The sequence below is a fragment of the Rhamphochromis longiceps genome, linkage group LG6 (assembly GCF_057381845.1).
Source record: "Rhamphochromis longiceps isolate RC_006_pf linkage group LG6, R_longiceps_female_GT1.1, whole genome shotgun sequence".
NCBI classification, from domain to species: domain Eukaryota; kingdom Metazoa; phylum Chordata; class Actinopteri; order Cichliformes; family Cichlidae; genus Rhamphochromis; species Rhamphochromis longiceps.
This window is the reverse complement of record NC_140562.1, coordinates 16,045,619-16,067,785: the sequence shown is the minus strand read 5'-3', so window position 1 is coordinate 16,067,785 and position 22,167 is coordinate 16,045,619. Positions and strand designations below refer to the sequence as shown.

The 22,167-nt window shown below is 40.9% G+C and overlaps 3 protein-coding genes and 1 pseudogene across 6 annotated transcripts; 3 read left to right on the top strand and 1 right to left on the bottom strand.

Moving 5' to 3' along the window:
- Positions 1–205: 205 nt before the first annotated feature.
- Positions 206–4,318, top strand: LOC146667738 (kelch-like protein 10). Its single transcript, XM_085408514.1, has 4 exons — positions 206–685; positions 1,098–1,712; positions 2,432–2,581; positions 3,956–4,318. Exons 1-4 carry the CDS (start codon positions 269–271, stop codon positions 4,316–4,318), a joined length of 1,545 nt encoding a protein of 514 aa, XP_085264640.1. The 5' UTR covers positions 206–268.
- Positions 4,319–8,350: 4,032 nt separating this feature from the next.
- Positions 8,351–11,716, bottom strand: LOC146667737 (uncharacterized; annotated as a pseudogene).
- A 1,285-nt stretch (positions 11,717–13,001) lies between these two features.
- On the top strand, positions 13,002–14,779 carry LOC146667736 (uncharacterized). Of its 4 annotated transcripts, none has more exons than XM_085409412.1 (5): positions 13,002–13,053; positions 13,216–13,273; positions 14,195–14,394; positions 14,487–14,558; positions 14,659–14,779. In XM_085409412.1, exons 2-4 carry the CDS (start codon positions 13,244–13,246, stop codon positions 14,500–14,502), a joined length of 246 nt encoding a protein of 81 aa, XP_085265538.1. In that variant the 5' UTR covers positions 13,002–13,053; positions 13,216–13,243; the 3' UTR covers positions 14,503–14,558; positions 14,659–14,779. The 4 variants fall into 4 exon arrangements, with proteins under 4 accessions (XP_085265538.1, XP_085265536.1, XP_085265535.1 ...); XM_085409410.1 differs by having other exon boundaries at positions 13,004–13,053; positions 13,161–13,273; positions 14,213–14,394; XM_085409409.1 differs by having other exon boundaries at positions 13,004–13,053; positions 13,161–13,273.
- A 233-nt stretch (positions 14,780–15,012) lies between these two features.
- LOC146667735 (leukocyte elastase inhibitor-like) lies at positions 15,013–21,787 on the top strand (the record flags this gene model as incomplete). The annotated part of the gene is made up of 7 exons (XM_085408803.1): positions 15,013–15,027; positions 17,653–17,770; positions 19,667–19,809; positions 20,190–20,267; positions 20,413–20,502; positions 20,574–20,751; positions 20,879–21,787. Coding segments are annotated over 7 exons (849 nt in total), but the record flags the coding sequence as incomplete, so codon positions are not given.
- Between the last annotated feature and the right edge of the window lie 380 nt (positions 21,788–22,167).

Below are 22,167 nucleotides of genomic sequence, written 5' to 3'. Positions count from 1 at the left end.
GATGCTATAACTTTTTCAATAGTTATAATATCATATAGTGGTATATCTCACAGAGGTCTGGGCACTGCTGTAAATATAAGTCTTGCATCGGCTGAATCCACGCCAGTCCACTAGAGACACAGGCAGCTAAAAATGAAGTTCACATAAAGTATGTGCTACAGTTTAAGTTGCTGCTAACTAACTCTCCATCTCTACCCTCAGGGCTCTTTTCACCCACTGCAGCGACCCAGACAAACAGGTCTTCAACATACCTGGCTTGTCTTCTGAGATGATGGCACTCATCATTAACTTTGCTTACACCGGCTCAGTTTCCATAGCAGGGGAAAATGTAGTGGAACTTCTCATGGCAGCTGATCAATTCAAAGCAATGGACATTGTGAAACTCTGCTCTGACTTCCTCGGGGAGCAACTGTGCCCAGAGAACTGCGTTGGCATTTGGCAGTTCACAAAAGTATGCTTATCACCCGAACTACGCGCCAAGGCCTACCACTACATCATCAGTAACTTTGAGCAGGTTGTTCTTGAGGAGGAGTTCCTGCAGCTAACTGTGGAGGAACTTACTGACATCCTTGATAGAGAGGACCTCAATGTGCAGTTGGAGACCACTGTGTATGAAGCGCTTACAAAGTGGATTAGCCATGTACCTGTACAACGGAAACAACACCTCACCGCTCTGTTGTCCAAGGTCTATAAACTTTCATTACTACATTTAGTTTGGACTTAAATCTTCAGTATTTAAGTCATAGATTGAGTCGATCCATCTGGGTATAAGGATGCTTTAATATCTTGAGATGTTGCTCTTTTCAGGTGTAGCCAAACCACATTTAAGAAATTCTCTTCAAGAGCATTAAAACCGTATCAGATCTCTACATACATACTATAGAATAAATTATATTTATTAAGTATAGTTGCTAGGGCTATGACTAAAAACTGTCCCTGTTGACGAAAAGGCTAATGGTGTCTGACTTTGGTCTCTCTCTTGCTAGCAATAAGAAAATTAAACAACATTAGGAGCATTATCCTAAAGAAGCTTGAGTTTACTAAAACTGATGTAGTTGAAATTCATAGTCACATTCTCTTCTGTCATCTCTCTATAGGTCCGACTGGGATTGATGACGTCAGACTACCTGAAGGACCATGTGCTGTCTAGTGAGCTGGTGGAGGCCAATTCTGAGTGCCTGTCCATGATAAGTAATGCCATCTTAGACATACATGATCTAGGAAGCAGACCCTTCATATCTGCCTTGTATCACCCTCTTGCTCGTCCACGCCTGCCTCATTCCATCCTGCTGGCCATTGGGGGGTGGAGTGGTGGTGAGCCAACTAACGGCATCGAAGCCTACGATTGCCGGGCTAACCGCTGGGTCAACGTAACGAACAACCTCGAGTGTCCTCGTGCTTATTATGGAGCCGCATTCCTCAACGGGTACGTCTACTCCGTTGGTGGCTTCGACGGGGTGGAGCATTTCAACAGCGTCCGTAGGTTTGACCTGACCACTCGCGCCTGGAATGAGGTGGCGCCCATGCACTCCCGCCGCAGCTATGTGAGCGTGACTGTGTTGAACGGGTTCATCTATGCCCTGGGAGGCTACGACGGGCATGTACGACTCAGCAGTGCAGAGCGCTATCAACCTGAACTCAACCAGTGGAGTCTTATTGCACCGATGCACGAACAGAGGAGCGACGCCAGCTGCACAACACTTAACAACCGGGTGGGTGAAGTAAAAGAGTAGCAGAGAAATAGAGTAGGGTCTCAGGCACACAGGCCTAGAGACCTGTCAGCAACCTTTGGTAACAACGAGTTGCTAGGGAAAAATGTGTACTCCTCAGCTGGTTAGGCAGTGATTGTATGAAAGACTACAGATTTCTACAGCAAATAGTTTGAGTATTTGCAGACAAGTCAGAATACTCCATGCAAACCTCAACAGTCTGCTTACGACCAAAGGAAACACAAGGAGGCTTGTGGTGCAACACCTTCCTGGTTACAATTTCACAGTAGTGACAGCCATCAACCTCCAGCAACCACTTGCCAACCAGTCAGGGAATACACATTTTTACAGTGAAGCGAGGTGCAAGATAGGTCACAAACTGGTTTCTATGTTCATGTTTTCAAATTTAAAAGTATAGTTTAAAGTTGAACAATATACTAATATATATCTATTTTGTTTCTAACTGATCACAAGTGCATCTTTGCATTTATGTACAGTACTTTAGTTGAGTTGACTTGTCAACTAAAATATAACAGATATTACAAAAAATTGTAAAACACATCATTCTTTTATTATATTAAGATCCCATATTACAGTTATTTATCTGCATTCCTGAACAGAAAAATTAGCCTTATTGATTGCATGTTATGTTTGATTCATTTCTGGCTTTCTGACTCAAAGAAGTCCCACAAAAATTTTTAATGTCCCTTTTTTGTTTTCAGATTTACATTTGTGGTGGACTCAATGGCAACGAGTGTCTGCAGACAGCTGAATATTACAACCCAGAGAGCAACCAGTGGACGATGATCAGTCCCATGAACAGCCGCCGCAGCGGGATAGGTGTCATTGCATATGCGGATCATGTCTTTGCAGTAAGACAAAGTAGTGCTGACACTCACGTAACATACAAATCAAATCTGTAATGTGCTTTGATCAGTAAGGTTTAACACAGATTTGGCTGACACAGAATTTGGCTAACTTTGTTTTGTATTTATCAATGATCAGATTCCTATCCTGACCACAGGTTCAGAGAAGGCATTCTTACTCATTCTATGTATTCATTTAACTGATTAGTGATGTTTCTGCCTCTCTCTTTTTTTTTTCATGTGCCTCATTCCCAAAATGTTGTGTCTTTGATGATTTCACATTTCACTCAGTACAACAGAAATACTTATTCAAAACCAACATTGTCATCCTCATCGTTCCATAAAGGACATATGTTAGAGACAATTTCAAACTTATCCTGCAATACCTTTAGAAAAATGAGGGAATAAGCCAAGTGATTAGAACTCATCCTCTGGGGACGGTAGGCATTTTAGCTGTAAATTTATCTTGCTATTTGCCTTAAAACCACTTATTTAGTTGTTTTGCAGCTGCACCCTTTGGTAAAAAGCAAAGATTTTAGTCTCACCTTCTGAGACACACTTCTTTATTTAGCTAGCTACCGTTTAGTATTTATTTTAGTCTCTATTCAAAAAAAGGAAAAGTTATCATCAGCAGAATGCAGTGACCTTACCCTGGTGCTGACCTCAGGGTCTTTGATCAGGCTTTTAGGCCCCAAGGCCTATCAGGGCTACTTTAATCTGTTATAGGAAGAAAGGACTGGAACTCAATGTTCCTTTTTGGACTAAAGGCAAAAGAGCTTTGAAGACATTTATACTGAAAACACAAATACTTTGTCGAGGGCTATTCATCTTTGTTGATAATAGCGTGGTGTAATAGACAACAGTGCTTTAATAGCTGTAGTTGAGGCTTGAGTGAAAAAAGGTCTCATACAGACTTCCACAACAGCTGGCTTCTACTTTATTTTACTTTTTCCTTTTAATTCAGAAGTCATTTTCACACACCACTGCACCCTGATCTTTTCTAGACATTCCCAACAAATGTGGGCCTGTGAGAATGCAAATACTGGGACGTTAATGAGCCTTTTTTAAACAACTTTTATGTGTAAACTCCATATAACAGCATGAGAATATGTCAGGTAGGTGTTCGCTTTATCCAGGTAAAACCCTAAACCAATCAGAGTATTTCCAGTAGTCAGATCACACCTAAGGTAAACAATCTCCTTGTATCTGCTACATATTAAGGGCAACTTGGGACAATATTGCAACTTAATTCTTCTGTCACTTTCTGGAGTATCTGTGCAAAAGCAGCTAAAGACATATAGCAGGTGCATTTTCTTACAGGGGTACGGTGAAGCTGGTTACACTTACATTCAATCATTTGAGCCACGTATTTACTTTTAGGTTGGTGGCTTCGATGGAAACAACCGTCTGCGCACCGCTGAGGCTTACAACCCGCATACCAACACGTGGAACCTCGTGTTCTCTACGCTGACCCCGCGCAGCAACTTTGGCATTGAGGTAATTGATGATCGCCTCTTTGTCGTCGGGGGTTTCAACGGCTTCACCACCACTTCGGACGTCGAGTACTACACCGCTTTAACCAATGAGTGGTATGAGGCGTGCGGCATGGATATTTTCCGCACAGCCTTGAGCTGCTGTGTGGTGTCCGGACTTTCCAACCTGACTGAGTACACCTTTCCTCGTGACTTCCTGCCACTTGAAAATGTTCTAGAATTAGCAATGGAGTCAGCAGAGTCCACGTAACATCTTTAAAGTGCAGTACTGCCATGTGTCAACATCTGAGTCTCCAACATGAAGGACTGAAATAAATCTTTAGAGCATTAAACTGCTGGTGAACTGGACATTTTTTGTATGTATCTCAAAAACTTTCAGTAGGAGAGCCTGCACTGTAGATACTGGGTTTTATTAAGAGAATGCAATTGCAACAATAACAAATTGAAAAGATTTTTTCATTCCCTGTAATGTATGGCTGCTGAGTAGCCATACCAGACATGCACACAGGGTGACCAGATCACAATAAGCCGCATGTCGGACTTATCAACTCTTGCTAGGTAAACACCATAAGAATAAAGGGAAGTTTTCACTCTCCCTTGTTATTTCAGCTGCGGTTCTGTCTGGTAACAGTCTATAGGTTTGAGTAAGGATGTATCCAATATTTTACAGTTGTACTAGCCAATACCCAATAAAGCAATTCTTACTTTTATACCAAACTAGTCAGTCTCAGCTTAGTCAATTTACTCTTTCACAGTAGAGCCTATTTTCTGAATAGTCTTCTGTCTAAACTCAACATATAAAAAAAAAAAATCTTAAAATTAACTAAAAGCGAGGCTGTCTCTGCACTGCACAGACCAAACACAAAATGTCGGCATGTTAGCCAATATTATCGTGCACCCTTAATTATAACACTGGGCTAACCTGGCCAAATTACAAACAAAAATCAATCACAACCAACATGGACTGTAGTAGCCGTGGAAGGAGAGAGGAAGTGCTTTCCTATAGTCCATCTGACCATATTGGCTTTACTGGCCAATAAAAGCAGTCCACTCAGCCATGCCAGAGGGGCCGATGGCGCGATATGGCCACCTTGCTTCTGTCAGTCTGCCCCAGGGCAGCTGTGGCTACAACCGTAGCTTGCCTCCACCAGTGTGTGAATGTGAGAGTGAATGAATAGTGGCATTGTAATTAAGCAAACTTCCTGTCACCCACACCATTTCCTGTCACACACACAGCACGCAGCTTCTCAGAGCAGCTCAAGCTGCTTTTCTGTTTCTGCAGGCTAATCAAACTTATTTTGTATTTACAATCTACAAACCCTCTGTAATTCTACTAACTTTTGATCCAAAATGTAGCATCATTCACACAATGATTTCATAATCCTCTCACACCTTTATTTATCATTCAAAACCTTCTACTCACCACATTCACACACTTAAACTGTGACCAGAGTTGAGGAATATAACTCAAAACAAGCTTTCCTAAAAGTATTTTAGACATGCTTGTCATAATCAGAAAGAGCAAGTCAACAAAAACAAAGAAAAAAACGATTGAAACCTCTATTAATTCTCACAGCACACACAAGAAATTGAAAAAATAAAACACACCAGCAACTATTGCTGGAGAGAAGTTACTACTGAAAGTAATATGTTAATCTTAAGTATATATAATGCACTCACTATATTTATATATCTACATCCAAACTCAGTCAATTACTATACATCCACTACAGCAACTCAAAACTTTATTTATAGCCCTCTAATGAACATAAATGGTGTCTTAAACACACATTCAACAATGTTTGCAGCAGTATTTGTAAAACCAGCTGTGGCTTAAACAGTTCACTGCTTACTAATTTGCATTTTCATACTCACACACACACACAGTCTAAAAATAGCTCCAGCATTGCCTCAGACTCCTTTCACACAGAGATCTCTTATTTTATATTACAAAGACGTCTTATATTTACAACCACTGTCAGATCTGTCAGCTTCAGCGCCTAAACAATTTTGACAAATTTAAGTTAACGGTCCAACCGGTAAAGTCCAACTTTTTTGTGATCAATTAACCAGTATCAGACTAACTGTTTCTGGCCTCATCTCTAAAATCCCTAAGTTAATTTAAAAGCGTCAACCAACCCAAACTTTGCCTGAAGCTCTATTTTTTGGCGTTTCACAGCCAAGGCTTACCCAGAAGTTTTAAGTTAAAGTTACACGCCCGAAGTCCAACTTCTGCTGGCCAAAAAAGCGCAGACTACCGTTCCAAACGGTAAGGAGACTAACTCCTAGTTTAATTCCAGGATGCCCTGTACCCCACAGTCAAGCCAAACTGAACTAACCCTGTTCGCCGACAGGTCAATGTCGCGCGTCCACGACAATGAGGGAGCGTAACCTCCGGGCTCTGCGCTTCCTAGCAGACTCTAACTGCCATCCTATAAAAATTTATAACACTTTAAAACAACAATCAACACCCAAAACAAGTGTATGACTGAGGCAGATCTACCCTGATGGACAATGGGGACTCCAACCCACAAAATGACCAACAAAGGTCTGACCTAATGACCAACCAGGACTTTAACCCACAAAATGACCAAATTCCCTAAATCCTACGTGAGCCTCGAACTCACTTTCACTGTTTTCTTTTTCCTTGGGACTCCAACCCAATTTCTTAGCAGACTCTAACTGCTTTAACTTCTTCGTAGCAGACTCTAACTGCTTCAACTCATGAGATTTTTCATCAAAATCAAAACAGACATCTACCAGTAATTTCAGTGAGTAGACTTAAATTTTATCATGTCCAATTTGGCACACTTTGGAAATAATTCAACAGGTAGTGTCTTACCTTTGGATAAGCCGGCTTATGCCCACTCACTTCGACCACTGGCACTCATGTCTGCCCGTCCGACCACCTCAGACCACCGAATTTCTCCGTCTACACCTCCAATTCTCTCCCTCCTCAACCACCGGACGAAGCCCCCAAATCTTAAGGTTCACATAATTGAGGAAGGAGCGTACAAACAACCATTGGTCAAACAATTGATTTTAATGAATACACGCGTGGGAAGACCACTCTGTACGCAGACAGGGATTGATCTTCGACTTAATCAAAGCATACACAGATTTTTATAGCATCAGGGTTTGAATTAAAGACGCCCCTTCATACGTCACAGACAGAATATATATACCGGTATACGTCAAATCAAAACCACAATGACTTTTAACACGGTTTAAAAGAACATTGTCTTCTATCTCGTCTGAAACACGAGCCCCACATCCTGCCAGACGCTGTTCCTCTTTCCAGAGACAAACATGACCAACTTCTCACCTATACATGAGTCTCTCTGAGTGTGTGTGTGTGTGTCTATGTCGTCCTCAAATGCTCTCTCAATTCACCCGTTGCACTTCTGACCTTTTACCAGACCAGAGGCTCATCCTTATGTGTAATAACCTAACTGAAACTACATGTACTATGTTGAATAAATGTTTTAATCAAGAACCTCTACTAAGAGCTTAATAAAAGAATATAAAAGTATAACAGACAATTTGAATAACCTAGTAATTCAAATAGCCTCGTCTAGCCTGCTCCTCAGAATAACTTAGACTCTGCTTTCACTTCTGCAAACTCTCTGCAACTTCCTGTCAACTCCTGCAACTTAGTCTTTCTGAAAGACACACACACTGTTTAAACCTCTGAATACAATATCAATGCTGCAGATTATATTATTAATGCAATGGTAATGATGATGATTATTTAACAATAGCAGTAAAATAATTTCCCTGCTCCACAGCGCTTTGGGTGCCTTGAAAAGCGCTATATAAATCCAATCCATTATTATTATCATTATGCTCTTCTTGTAAGATGATGTGAGATCTTTCTCATGGATTTTGTCCAAGAGAACCTCCGTCTGTATGACGGAAAGCAGAGTGGCTACACATTTTGGGTATGTAAGGTGAAGGGTGTAATAGTAGGCCATAAGGTATAAAGCACCCTCGGTAACCAAGTCTTTTGGAAACGTGGTTATTGGCACATCTCCTACCGCTAGGATGCAGTTGGATGGACTCACAATCAGGACTGGGCATGAGAGAGGACGTTTCATCAGATAGGTATTAGGGTCTTCTTGGTCCTTTAACAGATAACACAGACATACTTTTGTAAGGATGATGCACTTTTGTTTCAAACACATAACTAAAGATAAATTACAACAAAAGTTGAGGTTCTGAGAAAACACATCTGAAATTGCTACTTTTAATTATTCTCGATGGAATTACTGTTCACATCTGTCTAGCCTTCCTGAAAAACAGAAAACCAAGGCTACATTTAGTTAGGTATCATTGAGGTGATAAAAATGTGCTACCACGTAATGCATCCATGTTTGTATTTACTGGTCACAGAGATCTAACATGTGAGAACCCTCATTCCAAAAATGTGTTTTAGGTGCCTTTTGAAGGCTTAGAACATATAATATGTGAATATAAAATACTTTGGCACTCATCAGAAGCATTTTTTTAATACTGTTGTCCCAAAAAGAACAAAAACAAAAAACAACTACTACATTTTACACAACTCACCTCAAGGACATGCACCAGAGCCTCACTCGCATCCCGTGCCCTCTTTGGAGGAGCAGAGGTGGATGGGAACAGTGATGGCAGCACATGTAGCATCTCAAGAGCCTGTTCAGCTATACAGAAAAAAGAATCATCATCTCATTACCAAACTTAAACAAAATCCTCAAGATCAAAAAAACAAACAACAACAAATATTTGGCCAGTGACAACCATCGTGGATTGAAAAGGTGAACAACAAGACACTAGCACATGAAAGTTAAAGCTGTAATCCATAGTTTAAGCTTGTCACAGTAACCTAAAAAAATGCTAAATGGTGTAGATAATTGTAGTATACTGTGTTTACAGTAGGCTAATATGACTTATGCTTGAATGCTAACTACACCTACATTGGCCTACATTGCATTAATGTCAGTCTGTAAAACTTAATGCTCAAGAGGGGAGGGAGGGGGAACAAAAAGGGATTTATCTTACATTGTATGTTGTGTAGTGAGCCTACACAACAACCTTTTCCTAAACTGGCCTGTTGGTTTGTATTTTTAGCCTTTTGTAGTGTTGAGTCTGTTTTCCCTGCGCGTAACTAGCATCCAGAAATGCATATACTATTATATATTGTACATATATTTATTAGTTTCAGATGTAGCCATTCTTGTATTTTGCTTGTTTACATTATTGTATTTTGCACAACTCTGTTGCTTGTGAAGCTCGCACACAAGAATTTCACTCACATGTGCTGTACCAATGTACCTGCACATGTGATGTGACAATAAAAGTGATTTGATTTGATTTGATTTGATAAAGGTGCGGCTTTCAGCTCCTTCAAGAAGGAGAGGGGGAGTGGGGGATTAGGCCTTTAAAATTTCAAATTCTCCTCCTCCTGTCCTCAGTGACATTACTTTACGGACTACTGCTTTAACATGCTTAAAGATCCAAACTATACTCTGATGACCAATAACACCAAAACATCATTGCTTACCTTTATCCATTCCCATTGGGGGCTTCAGCGTCTTTTTCCATACACCAAAAAACTGCACCTTCTAGTCAAAAAAAAATGAAAGCTTGCCATCTTCCCTTCAGTTCATTGATGAAGTTGGCATTTTCATTATCCAAAATGTGATGAAGCTCCTCCATCACCTATAAAATATTCAGCATACCAATACAAACATGTCAATGCATCACTGAGGAGCAAGAAGTCGGTATGATAAACATTGTTTGGCTTGAATCACGTGGATTCAACAATGACTTACATGTCCAATGTCCTTGAAGCAAGGATATGCTTCTAGAAGCTTTTTGTGTCTGTCCTCCTCGCGAATAGTATTTGAATCAATGAATGCTCTTCTGGCTGAGAGACATCCTGGTGGTTTGTGTTTTTTCTTTTAAACAAAGTTTGTAGGGTCTTGTAGTGTTTGGCCAATGTTGCTGGACAGTGGGTGTCTGGACTGTTGATATCTGCAGGCTTGTTTGCTGCAAGACACAAAATTATAATGTCTCTCACTTTAAAAAAAAAATCTCATGTCATTAAAATGACAAGTGTCAGAAATCTGCCATAAAAAAAATATAGACTATACTTTAATGGAGTTAAATCTTAAAACCCCCCAAAAAACTACAGCTCTGAACTTAACTATTAAATACTTATTCATTTTTCAAAATATTTACCATGTAAATGCCAATTTACATATGGTCATGCAATCATATACAATTATATGTAGGCACACAAGTGCACCACTATAAAGATGTGCCCACACACACACACAGCCATGAGGCAGTTGGATGGACTCACTATTAGGACTTGGCAGGGTAGAGGGTTCTTCTTCAAGTAGGTTTTGTGCTTTCCTTTTTCCTTAAAGACATAGCAAAGAGATATTTTGTGTCAGGGTAATACATTTTAAAAAATTAGTTTGGAACCTAAATTAAAAAAACAGTTAAAAAGAGAAAAAAAAAGCCTCTAGTGAGGCACATTGTTTTTAAAAACATTACTTTACATGATATACTGAGTGGTTATAGACAGTGATGTTGCACAGACTTATACTATAAACACACCACAGTACCCAGCTCTTTAAATTTATAATATACTGGCTTTTATTAATACCAATACTTTATTAACATTCATTTCCACAGAAATGTTAACAAACTGATGATAAAACAGGAAAAATGTGATGTAGTTATCATTTTCTGATGCCCATTTTAAAGCCTTTTACTTCTGTCATGTCAGGACTGCCATCTTGACTCAACATGCAGGTATATTTGTTTTATTTTTTTATGATGACCACACAGTGACCGGTTTGTAAATGTAAAGTTGAAACTCACCTTCTAACTCACTTGTTTTACTGGCCGACTCTGGGCTGCTCCTCCCTTCTGTGGACAGATCCAGAATGATTGTTGAGTCACTTGAATCCATTTCTTCTACGTCACTTGGCTGATCAAGACGTCGCCTCTTGGCAGAGCTGCAAAGATTAGTCAGTTAATCAATTAGTTATCAACTATAAACTCAATCAATTCATATCTTTATTGTATAGCCATTTTCATATATACAAAGTGCTTCTTCCTTTCATGCTAAAACAGGTGAGGAAACTAAAGGCAGGTCACCAAATACTTGATTGATCATTTTGGATCACTTCTTTCTTTCCTTAATAAAATGCCCAAACATGATTTTAGCTTTTTTGTTTGTCCTCTATCGTGGAAATTAAAATTGTCAGGTTGTGGACAAAAGAAGACTTTTGGGGAAAAACTTTCACAACTTTCAGACATCGTACTGACTAAACATCTTATCAATTAATGAGGAAAATGAATAACAGAATTATCATTGCTAAAATTAAAATTAATTAGTTGCAGCCTTACCTCTTTGAATGTCTCCCATCTGGAGTGGCTTTTTGGGGGGATCTCACATTTTGCAGTCTTTTGTTTAGCTGTGTGTACACAGTAACCTGTATAGGACATTTAATACATTTTTCGAACCACTACTAAAATGTCCAACATGAAACACTTTGGTATTGAAGTGGATGCATTTCACTTACCCATGTATTCTTGATGCCTTGGTCCTGTAGCATAGGGTAGTACTGCACTATTCTCTTTGCCATTGCTGTAATTTCTGGTTTTGACGGGTATCTATCAATCAATCAATCAAAATCAATCAAAATTTATTTATATAGCACATTTTTAAAGACCGAAGTACACCAAAGTGTTTTCCAGTAAAATCATGATACAGATAAAAATCACAATATAAAATATAAATTACAGATATAAATAAAATATAAAATAATTACATAATCCAAATGCAAAGCCAGATGTAAATTACCCTAAATCGCCTTGAATGCCAGGTTAAACAAATACGTTTTTAAACGTGATTTAAAAGACTGAATGGAATCTGATGCGCGAATATGAAGAGGAAGAGTATTCCATAACCTGGGTGCAGCAACGGCAAAGGCACGGTCTCCTCTGGTCTTCAGCCGAGACCTAGGTTGCACTAAGAGCAGTTGGCCCGATGATCTTAGTGCTCTCTGAGGGCTATACAGACAGAGGAGATCAGCTAGGTAGTCAGGTGCCATATTGTTTAGAATTTTACAAGTAAACAATAAAATTTTAAAATCAATTCGGTATTTAATAGGAAGCCAGTGTAAATTTTCCAGAACAGGGGTGATAGAATCGTACTTTCTAGTGCCGGTCAAGAGACGTGCTGCGGCATTTTGGACCAGCTGCAAACGCTGAAGAAGAGAAGATTGTAGGCCCAAGTAGAGAGAATTACAATAATCCAGTCTTGAAGTGATGAAAGCATGAATGAGTTTCTCCAGATCTTTGTGTGGTATGTAAGGTTTAGCCTTAGAAATTAGGCGTAGTTGGTGAAAGCTGGTTTTTACCACAGTAGAGACCTGTTTATCTAGTTTGAAGGAACTATCCATGAAAACTCCAAGATTCCTAGCAGCATCAGTAAGGTGGTTAGCAACAGGCCCGAATGTGCCAGTCAGTTGTCCCAGAGGCATATTTCTATCAAAAACAATAATTTCTGTCTTCTTTTCATTTAAAGTAAGAAAGTTACGTCATAACCAGTTTTTGACATCGCTCAGACAATCAAACAGAGGATGTAGTGAAGATGAAACATCCCCAGTCTATGGAAGAAATATAGTATCATCAGAATTCAAGTATTTTTAGACATTGAATTTATGACACTGAATTTTTATCCTCCAAATTTCCCTGCAAAAATATTCACCTGCAAAAATTCACCTGCAAAAAATTCACCTGCAAAAATTCACCTGAAGAAAATTCACCTGCAAAAATTCACCTGCAAAAGTGATGAACTTTAATGACCCAAGCCAGAGCAATCAGCACCAGATCGAGTCGAGTGGCTCTCAGCCAATTAAATTACGCTGTTTGATCACATGACACCGTTAGCCAGCAGTGTGTCTCCTAAAAGAGAGCTGTTTAAAGGTGAGTGATTAAGTTTTTCTCCTAAATAGAGATCATTACAGAACGCCTAGTCCTACTTAAAATCCCATTTATTATTATTATTTTTTTTATCATCTACTCGAACTAAGGAAAACGTTTGACTAACTCAAAGACAATTTCCACGCCTCCCCTGCCTGACTGCAGAGGCAGTTTTGAATTTAGGAGCGCCAAGATGGCAGCGGCAAACCCTGGCGGCTCTCCGGTGAGTATATATATATATATTTTTATCTTCAAGTTTGTCTTTTGAAACCTTAATTTTATTTAAATCCGTTGCTCACGTATAAAGTACACAGACGGGGTCTTTGCTCAACTCGTCTGAGGCGTGTCTCACTAAGCGCTACATGCTAGCATCCTGCTAACCGAGCTACCCTTTACATGCTGTGCTTTAGAAAATAGGATACTCGTTAAAAAAAAATACTCCGCAGATATTGATAGATAGACGAACACTGCAAATATAATGTTGGAAACGAGAACGGCCTTTGGTGAAGGGGTAAAATACACCATGAATAGAGCCATAGAGTGAATGGCTGCCATGGTTGCAGAACAGCCTGATTTAATGACAAGAATGGGGAAGAGTGAGGTGAAGTGAACCACAGCCACAAAACACGGTCAGACAAGGCGGCAAAAGGGCAGTGATCTGTCCGTCAGTATGAAGTTGGTGTGTGCTTTGGTGAACAAAAACTCCAGACTGGTAGCAGGAAGATGGGAGACTCATGTTTCACTGGAATAGTGGTGAATTAAAACATCCTTTGTTGGGGACATTTCGGTGTAAATGCATCCATACAGGCAAGACAGAGGCAGACTAGACAGTGAAGAAAACAAGGCAAACATTAGAAATATAAAAACGGAAATATAGGATGAGTCGGGGATGAGTTCCTGCCCCAAGTGGAGGAGTTCAAGTATCTCGGGGTCTTGTTCGCGAGTGATGGGAGAAGGGAGCTGGAGATCGACAGACGGATTGGGGCTGCAGCTGCAGTAATGCGGACGCTGCACCGGTCCGTCGTGGTGAAGAGGGAGCTGAGTGTAAAAGCGAAGCTCTCAATTTACCGGTCGATCTACGTCCCTACCCTCACCTATGGCCTTTACATGACTAACGTCCCCTCTTCTCCCTACCTCACATTAGCCCCCATCTTTCTTCCAGGTGGAAAAGACCCGTCACCTTCTGGGAGAGGCGGCTCCCGTGGGAACAGCTCCCACCACCAAGTCCCTGAGTGAGTCTCTGTCCCCCAGCGTGAGCTCCAGCACTCTGTCCACGTCCACCTCCGCCTCCTCGCAGATCTCCAGCACCACCTTTGAAAGCGTGAGAAGGAGCTGGCCACCAAGGTGAGAAAAACGTGGGCTTAGTGGGCGTTCTTGTTGCTGCCTTCTTCCTTCTCTGCTCGGAGCTGATCGGTCTTGTTCCTGTTGTGTTGTAGTGCCTGCGCCTTCTGACACACACCTTCAATACTGAATACAACCAGCTGGTGAACAGCATCAGTGACTGCAAGGTGAGAAATAATACAAAGAAATAAAAAAATAGCCTTTCTGTGTCACATCAGGGAGTTCCTATATTGACGTCTACCTCATCCTGCTGTTGTTTCACTTCAGCTTTCTCTCATCTCACCGATCGGACGTGATCCATCCGTGACGAGCTTCAGCAGTGCCACCCTCACCCCTTCCTCTACCTGCCCCTCTCTCTCGGACTCCCGCTGTGGCTCCATGGGCCAGAAGTAAACATATTTTTAGGAACATTGACCTCGATCTGCAAACGGTTATTGACAGGTTATCCATTTGATTCTAACTTGGTGTGATTTGTGTTAAAGGACCCCTGAGAACAGCTCACGTGCCTCCAGTCCCTCCTGCTCAGACTGTGAAAACTTCCCGATGGTTCCCACTCTGGAGACCTCCTTCCTTGCGCGGGCTGCAAAAGAACGAGTTCCTGAACTTGGTGCCTGATATTGAAGAAATGCGACCAGGGTGAGTAATGCCATATTAACCCAAATACTGTCACTATGACATGTGTCTCACAGACCAAATGTAAGTCGACACTCATGTTCTCTAGTTCAAGCAGAAATGATGTGGATCGATTCAAATTCCTGAGCCTGGATGATTTCAGCTGGAAACAAACCAACTCTGCTTCTTCCTCAGATAATTCAATTCAATTCAATTTTATTTATATAGCGCCAAATCACAACAAAAGTCACCTCAAGGCGCTTCATAGATAATAATAATGGATTGGATTTATATAGCGCTTTTCAAGGCACCCAAAGCACTTTACATTTACAAGCCATTATTCATTCACTCTCACATTCACACACACTGGTGGAGGCAAGCTACGGTTGTAGCCACAGCTGCCCTGGGGCAGACTGACAGAAGCGAGGCTGGCATATCGCGCCATCGGCCCCTCTGGCTAACACCAGTAGGCCGTAGGGTAAAGTGTCTAGCCCAAGGACACAACGACCAGGACAGAGAGCCCGGGGATCGAACCGGCGACCTTCCGGTTACAGATACAGAGAAAAACCCAACAATCATATGACCCCCTATGAGCAAGCACTTGGGCGACAGTGGGAAGTAAAAACTCCCCTTTAACAGGAAGAAACCTCCAGCAGAACCAGGCTCAGGGAGGGGCGGGACCATCTGCTGCGACCAGTTGGGGTGAGAGAAGGAAAACAGGATAAAGACATGCTGTGGAAGAGAGACAGAGGTTAATAACAGATATGATTCAATGCAGAGAGGTCTATTAATGCATAGTGAGTGAGAAAGGTGACTGGAAAGGAAAAACTCAATGCATCATGGGAATCCCCGGCAACTATGCAAGTTGTAAACAGTTGTAGGATTAAAGATTATTGAATGTACAGAATGATTATTTACACAGAGCTATACAGTAGTGCAGTTAAGATAAGTGAGGGTGTAGATAGTTTCTACAGAGGCTATATAAAGTGCTAGTGGTTGTGAGTGGTGGTTCACTCCATGTTATTATTGTGTGTTTGAGGGTACAGTTGTCCATTGTGGGTGTGTGTATGTTCAGTGCATGAGTTTAACGTGGGTCAGATGTCAGGAGGCAGAGTTCAGGAGTCTGACAGCTGTGGGGAAGTAGCTGTTCCGGTACCTGGTGGTCTTAGTCCGGAGGCTCCTGTGGCGCCTCCCAGAGGGCAGGAGGGTGAAGAGTCCATGTGATGGGTGACTGGGGTCTTTGATGATTTTCCCAGCCCTTTTCAGACACCGCTTCCTGTAGATGTCCTTTATGGCAGGAAGTGGTGCTCCGGCGATGCGCTGGGCAGTTTTCACGACCCTCTGCAACGCCTTCCGGTCCGAGGCAGAGCAGTTCCCGTACCAGACTGTTATACAGTTGGTCAGGATGCTCTCGATGGTGCAGCGATAGAAGTTCACCAGGATGTCTGAGGACAGGTGGTTCTTCCTCAGAGTCCTCAAGAAGAAGAGGCGCTGGTGAGCCTTCTTGACCAGCTTGGAGCAGTTGGTCGTCCAGGTGAGATCCTCGGAGATGTGGACTCCCAGGAACTTGAAGCTGCTCACACGCTCCACAGCCGTCCCCTTAATGTGGATGGGTGGATGTGGGTCAGCATTCCTCCTGTAGTCCACGATGAGCTCCTTGGTCTTCTCGGTGTTAAGCAGCAGGTTGTTTGTGTCGCACCACTCAGCCAGACGATCCACCTCCTCCCTGTAGGCGGCCTCATCGTTGTCACTGATGAGGCCAATCACCGTGGTGTCATCTGCAAACTTAATGATGGTGTTGGAACCATCAGCAGGTCTGCAGTCGTGGGTGAAGAGGGAGTAGAGGAAAGGGCTCATCACACAGCCTTGTGGTACACCGGTGTTCATTGTGATGGTAGATGAGCAGTGGTTATCCAGCCGGACATGTTGGGGGCGGTTGGTCAGGAAGTCCAGTAACCATTTGCAGATGAGGGAACTGATGCCCAGGTCTGTCAGTTTCCTGATGAGTTGTGAGGGGTGGATTGTATTGAATGCTGAACTGAAGTCTATAAACAGCATTCTGGCGTAGGTGTTGTTGTTGTCCAGGTGTGAGAGGACAGAGTGCAGTGCGATGGAGACTGCATCCTCTGTGCTCCTGTTCTGGCGGTATGCAAATTGGTGGGGGTCCAGGGTGGGGGGGAGACAGGATTTGAAGTGTGCTAGGACCAGCTGCTCTAAGCACTTAGCTATTTACAGTTCATAACAAGAGACAAGGCACCATTTCTCTCCTTTGTGTTCCAGTCATCACAGCAGATTAAACTTTTAAAATATTTGCAAATAGTATAAAGAAATATATAAAGAAGTAAAACAGTAATTTATTAATACTTAGAAATACTAAAACTTACATTTGTCAGCAAAAACTGCCGCCATCTGAACCGAAACGTTACAAACCAGCTTACCCACAATCTGTGTATTTTTCTATGCTGGCTACTTAAATTGGCATCCAACAAGCTATTTGCTTTAATCTTTTATTAGACAAAGGCTGACTGGTTAGTTCAAGCTTCAACTGCATCCAAAGGACTGAAAATGTTTTAACACAGTGACTGAACTTGATTGAAGTCTCCGTAGTTTGTTGAATCTGTTTCGAGTGACTTATTTTCACAATTCCAGGAATTTTTAAAAGGCACCAAAAAGCATTACAACGCTGAGCTCGAGTCTGTGGACTTCAAAGGAAATGCAGAGGAGGCCAGGGTCCACATCAACAGCTGGGTGGAGAAGCAGACACAAGGTAAGCATAATGTAACTTTAAATGATCTCCACTGTAAATCCTTGGGGATCAGTTGTGTTGTGTTCAGTTGAGACATTATTACCGGATTGTCCACCGTCCACATTATTTTCTGTTTCCAGTTCTTCCAGTCTAATTTCTATTCAGTATTAAGCAGCACTATCTCTGGGTTTTACTGTTTGGTTTCATGCTATTAATAAAACCATCACAGCAGTATGTTGCTGTAAATAGCAGGCCAATTCTTCTATTCTTATTATATTATGTGATGGGTACTTCTACTTTGATCACTTGTGTCTTTAACATATTTTTATTTTTCAGGCCCATTTAGGATTGGCTGCTATTGATTCTATATCTTTATATTATCTTAAGTGCAGCAGGAAATTCATTCATTGTTTTTATAAAAGCGCGATACAAATACAGGCCATTTATAAATCTACCATCTATAATAATAGGATACAAGGACTTTCCATGAGGGTTATAGGACTGTGGTGCCACCTGCTGGAAATGAGACAATCTTAATCCCATTATTTTTGTAGGAGCCATTTTTGGGTTGATACCTCATGTTGCCGCTAGAGGTAACCTTTTTAAGTTTCTTTTTCTTTCTTTTTTTTTTTTTTTTTTTACTTTATTTAACAAACAATGAGTATACAACATACGAACAGATGAAGTATACAAAACAACAGAACATGAACACAAAAAGCCAAGAGTAAAAGAAAAGGGTAACAATTATAAGAATACACATACATGTATTGTTTTGAGAGCCTTTGTGTTGGTGGAGTCTGATATTGATTGTATGTACATTTCCACATCCTTAAAATAATGACAGAAATATGGTGTTTTGTTAGTAAACTTACATTTATGGATAAAAAATGTAGCTAAAAGTATGAACAAATTCATCATAAAAAACATTTCTCATACTTCTTGGGGAACTTAAACAAACAGAATAAAACATTTTCCCATCGTAAAGAAAACTCCCTTAAAATATGGACAATAACAAACCTGCTAAATTCCTTCCAGAATCTCTGTGTAAAAGAACAGTACCAAAAAAGATGCGTCACAGTTTCTGGATGATCCCCACAGAAAGTACAATTAGTATTTATGTCCCTTTTAAATTTTACCATGTAGTGACTGGCTGGATAACATTTATGTAGAATTTTAAATGAGACTTCTTTCACCTTATTTACAATCAAATATTTATGGGGGACCATCCAGACTGTCTTCCACTTGATATCTGGAACATATCGGTTCCAATAAGATGTTATATATGGGAGAGAGACGATATCTTCTTGGAATAAACTACGTATTCTCTTATTGCTGTTACCAAGTTCCTGTGAAAAGCAGATTTTTCCTATTGGTGACTCAGCTGGATCAGGGAGAGTGACTGAGGTAGATATTGAGCTGTCAGTGTTTTTATATAACATTAAAGTCCCTGAGGGTGTGGCACCAAGCACCACTGAGGATTCCACCTTTTTAAGTTTCTGTATGGTAGGTTTATGTAAGGTATTTAAGGTGGACGCACGTAATCAGCGTCAGGTGTGTTGTTAATCATAAGAAGGCAAAACGTTTGTGACCGCTGCGCTTTTATCTTAAAATGTTTGGAACAAAGACCAAAAAGGACAAGATAAGTACTGCTGGAGTTATTGGACTGTTTAATTAATTCATGCATACCAGAAGCATCGCGTCACCCCCGCTAACAACCTCCTGAGTGGCTTCAAGCCTACGCTTGAATTTTTGTTTTTTGTTCCCTGTTATACTGATCATAAAGCTTTTTCCCCCTTTTTTTAAAATAAAAACCATCTTGCTGTTGCCCTGTTTTCTGATTTTATAGCTGAAGATGTTGTACAGTAACTAGTGCATCTTTGGTAATAGTTAATAGTTTTCATAAATTCTTTTTACCAGATAAAATCAAGGACTTGCTAAGCCAGGATGCAGTGGGTAGCCTGACGAAGCTGGTTCTCGTGAATGCCATTTACTTCAAGGGCAGCTGGAACACGCAGTTTAAGGAGGAGAAGACTGCTGATGTGCAGTTTCGACTGAACAAGGTAACAGTGCAGAAAGGCAGCATAGGATGGTGCAGTTATACTTTGATCTGTCATACTACAAACGAGCTGTGGATTTTGCTGAATGAGAACATAAAGCCTGGAGCTCTGAGGGGATAAAATCGTGCTTTTAGGACAATCACTTTCCAACTTTATGCAGTTATGCAATGCAGTTTATTATTCATGTAATATCCAATAAGTTCTCAAATAAATCTCAAACAACAGCACATCACAAACTTCGGCTAACAAGAACAAATTGTGTTGTGACGTGTGCTCTACATCCAAATCCACTCAATGGCTGGAATAAAACCATGACAGAACTTTTTGAGATCATTTTGAGACTAAACACAAAAAACATTTCTCTTGTCTCCCCTATTTTTCAGAACGACACTAAGCCGGTGAAGATGATGCAGCAGAAAAGTAAATTTCCTTTTGCGACCATTCCTGAGGCCAACTGCAAGGTAACATCCATCACTTTCAGCTTATTACAGGATTTCACCAGCATGATCTGAAACTTGTCTTTTACAAATATCAGCCTAAATTTCTAGATTAGGAAGTCAGATCATCTTTGATGGAGTAATAAATAAAAACAATGTTTCTGGACAGATTCTTGAGATGCCGTATAAAGGAAATGACCTCAGCATGCTCATATTCCTGCCTAATGACATAGAAGATGATACCACAGGCTTGGAAAAGGTAAGATGCACTTACCAGTACTTTAATGTCCAGTTTCAATCAGACAAGCTAGTGACACTGTATCCACACAGCTGGAGAAGGAGCTGACCTATCAGAACTTTGTGGACTGGACTCGCCCAGACATGATGAGCCCCAACGAGGTTGATGTCAAGCTCCCTCGATTTAAGATGGAGAAGTATGACTTGGAGAAAATCCTGACCAACATGGGAATGGAGAACGCTTTTGACATCTACAAGAGAGACTTCTCTGGTGAGAAATATTGCACCAATGAGACACACTGAATCAATTATACAGTTATATTGAGAGCACAAAAACTGCAAAACATCATCTGTTAAAGAATAAAACACAACTGATTTCTGGGCTCTTCATCTACTAGGAATGTTTCAAGCAAATGACCTGATAGTGTCCAAAGTTGTCCACAAGGCTTTCGTGGATGTAAATGAAGAAGGAGCTGAGGCTGCTGCTGCCACTGGGGTTGACATGGAAGTCCGCTCTATAACGATTCCCGCTGAGTTTGTTGCCGACCATCCCTTCATCTTCTTCATCCGACATAAACCCACCAAGAGCATTCTCTTTGTGGGCCGGTACTGCTCACCCGAGTAAACACGAGCTGACATTGACATGAATTAAACATAAAACATTATATACAGTATAAGATTTTGTAAGGTAAACCTAGTTCATACAAATGAAGTAAAGAAAAGTTATTAAAACAAAACGTGCCTTGCTGTTTATTCTTTCAGTGTCCCACAGTAGCACATTTCCTGCTAGGAAAATGTCAGAAGTCACATCATTTCTGTAAATTGGGAAGTAACTGTAATACATCAAGTCACCTCTGTCTCTTGTTACCAGGACTTTTTAAAATGAATGGTACAACATGGAAAGAGGCCCTACACAAGAGTTTAGCTTTGAGCTCAATATGCGATGATCCTTTCAGCCATGACATCTCTGACATGGGAAACCAGGGAATTTGATTAGAAAATGGTGAAGGATTTTCTTTTCAGTTAGAAACTGGATTTGTGTAACATGGTGGTGAAAACCCCCCAAAGAAAGCAGCATATGATCAGTCGCTATATTGCATTTAATACAAACGTCCTTCGTGTATCCTTTGAATACAGAACAGATCATTTCTGATATCTATGAGTAAACCCAACCAGCACGTGTCCCAAAAGACCCCACAGTGTTTTTATCTGGCTTTTCCCTGACAGTTAGTGGACACTGACAGATGTGTGCTGAATATGAAAGGACACAAAAGAACTAAAGAAGGTTTGCAGGGTTAAAAACAAGAACTACATGAAGGTTGTTTCATCCTGCTGTAACTTATGACAGAAGCATCTTTTGTTTATTTTTTTATTTATTTACACAAAGAGATGTTGAAATAACAGGAGTAACAGTTTAATTCAATTGAAATCAGTCCAATCGTCTATAATGAAATTATTGTTTTTCATTAGTTGGCAAAAGATGGGGGTTGTTGACGGCAATTCAGTGAATGCAACAGGGGAGGACGCCAGTTTGGATGGAGGGGAATCAGCAGGACAGATGAGATTTTGTTTAGGAGTCGAGTAGTTGTGTGAATGAGGAGAGGAGAGCACATTAGACTGCTGAGAGACGGGGAGGTAGTCAAGCACTGACCACATGTCTTCTTGGATTTCAGCAAAACAGATGGGC

What these genes read in the sequence shown, in the direction of transcription:
- LOC146667736 (XM_085409409.1), top strand. Translation starts at nt 13,005, where the DNA reads ATGACACCGTTAGCCAGCAGTGTGTCTCCTAAAAGAGAGCTGTTTAAA. An exon ending in TAAAAGAGAGCTGTTTAAAG is followed by an intron (nt 13,054 to 13,160) that starts GTGAGTGATTAA and finishes ACTCGAACTAAG; the next exon opens with GAAAACGTTTGACTAACTCA. An exon ending in CAAACCCTGGCGGCTCTCCG is followed by an intron (nt 13,274 to 14,194) that starts GTGAGTATATAT and finishes ACCTCACATTAG; the next exon opens with CCCCCATCTTTCTTCCAGGT.
- LOC146667738 (XM_085408514.1), top strand. Translation starts at nt 269, where the DNA reads ATGATGGCACTCATCATTAACTTTGCTTACACCGGCTCAGTTTCCATA. An exon ending in GCACAACACTTAACAACCGG is followed by an intron (nt 1,713 to 2,431) that starts GTGGGTGAAGTA and finishes TTTTGTTTTCAG; the next exon opens with ATTTACATTTGTGGTGGACT. An exon ending in ATGCGGATCATGTCTTTGCA is followed by an intron (nt 2,582 to 3,955) that starts GTAAGACAAAGT and finishes ATTTACTTTTAG; the next exon opens with GTTGGTGGCTTCGATGGAAA.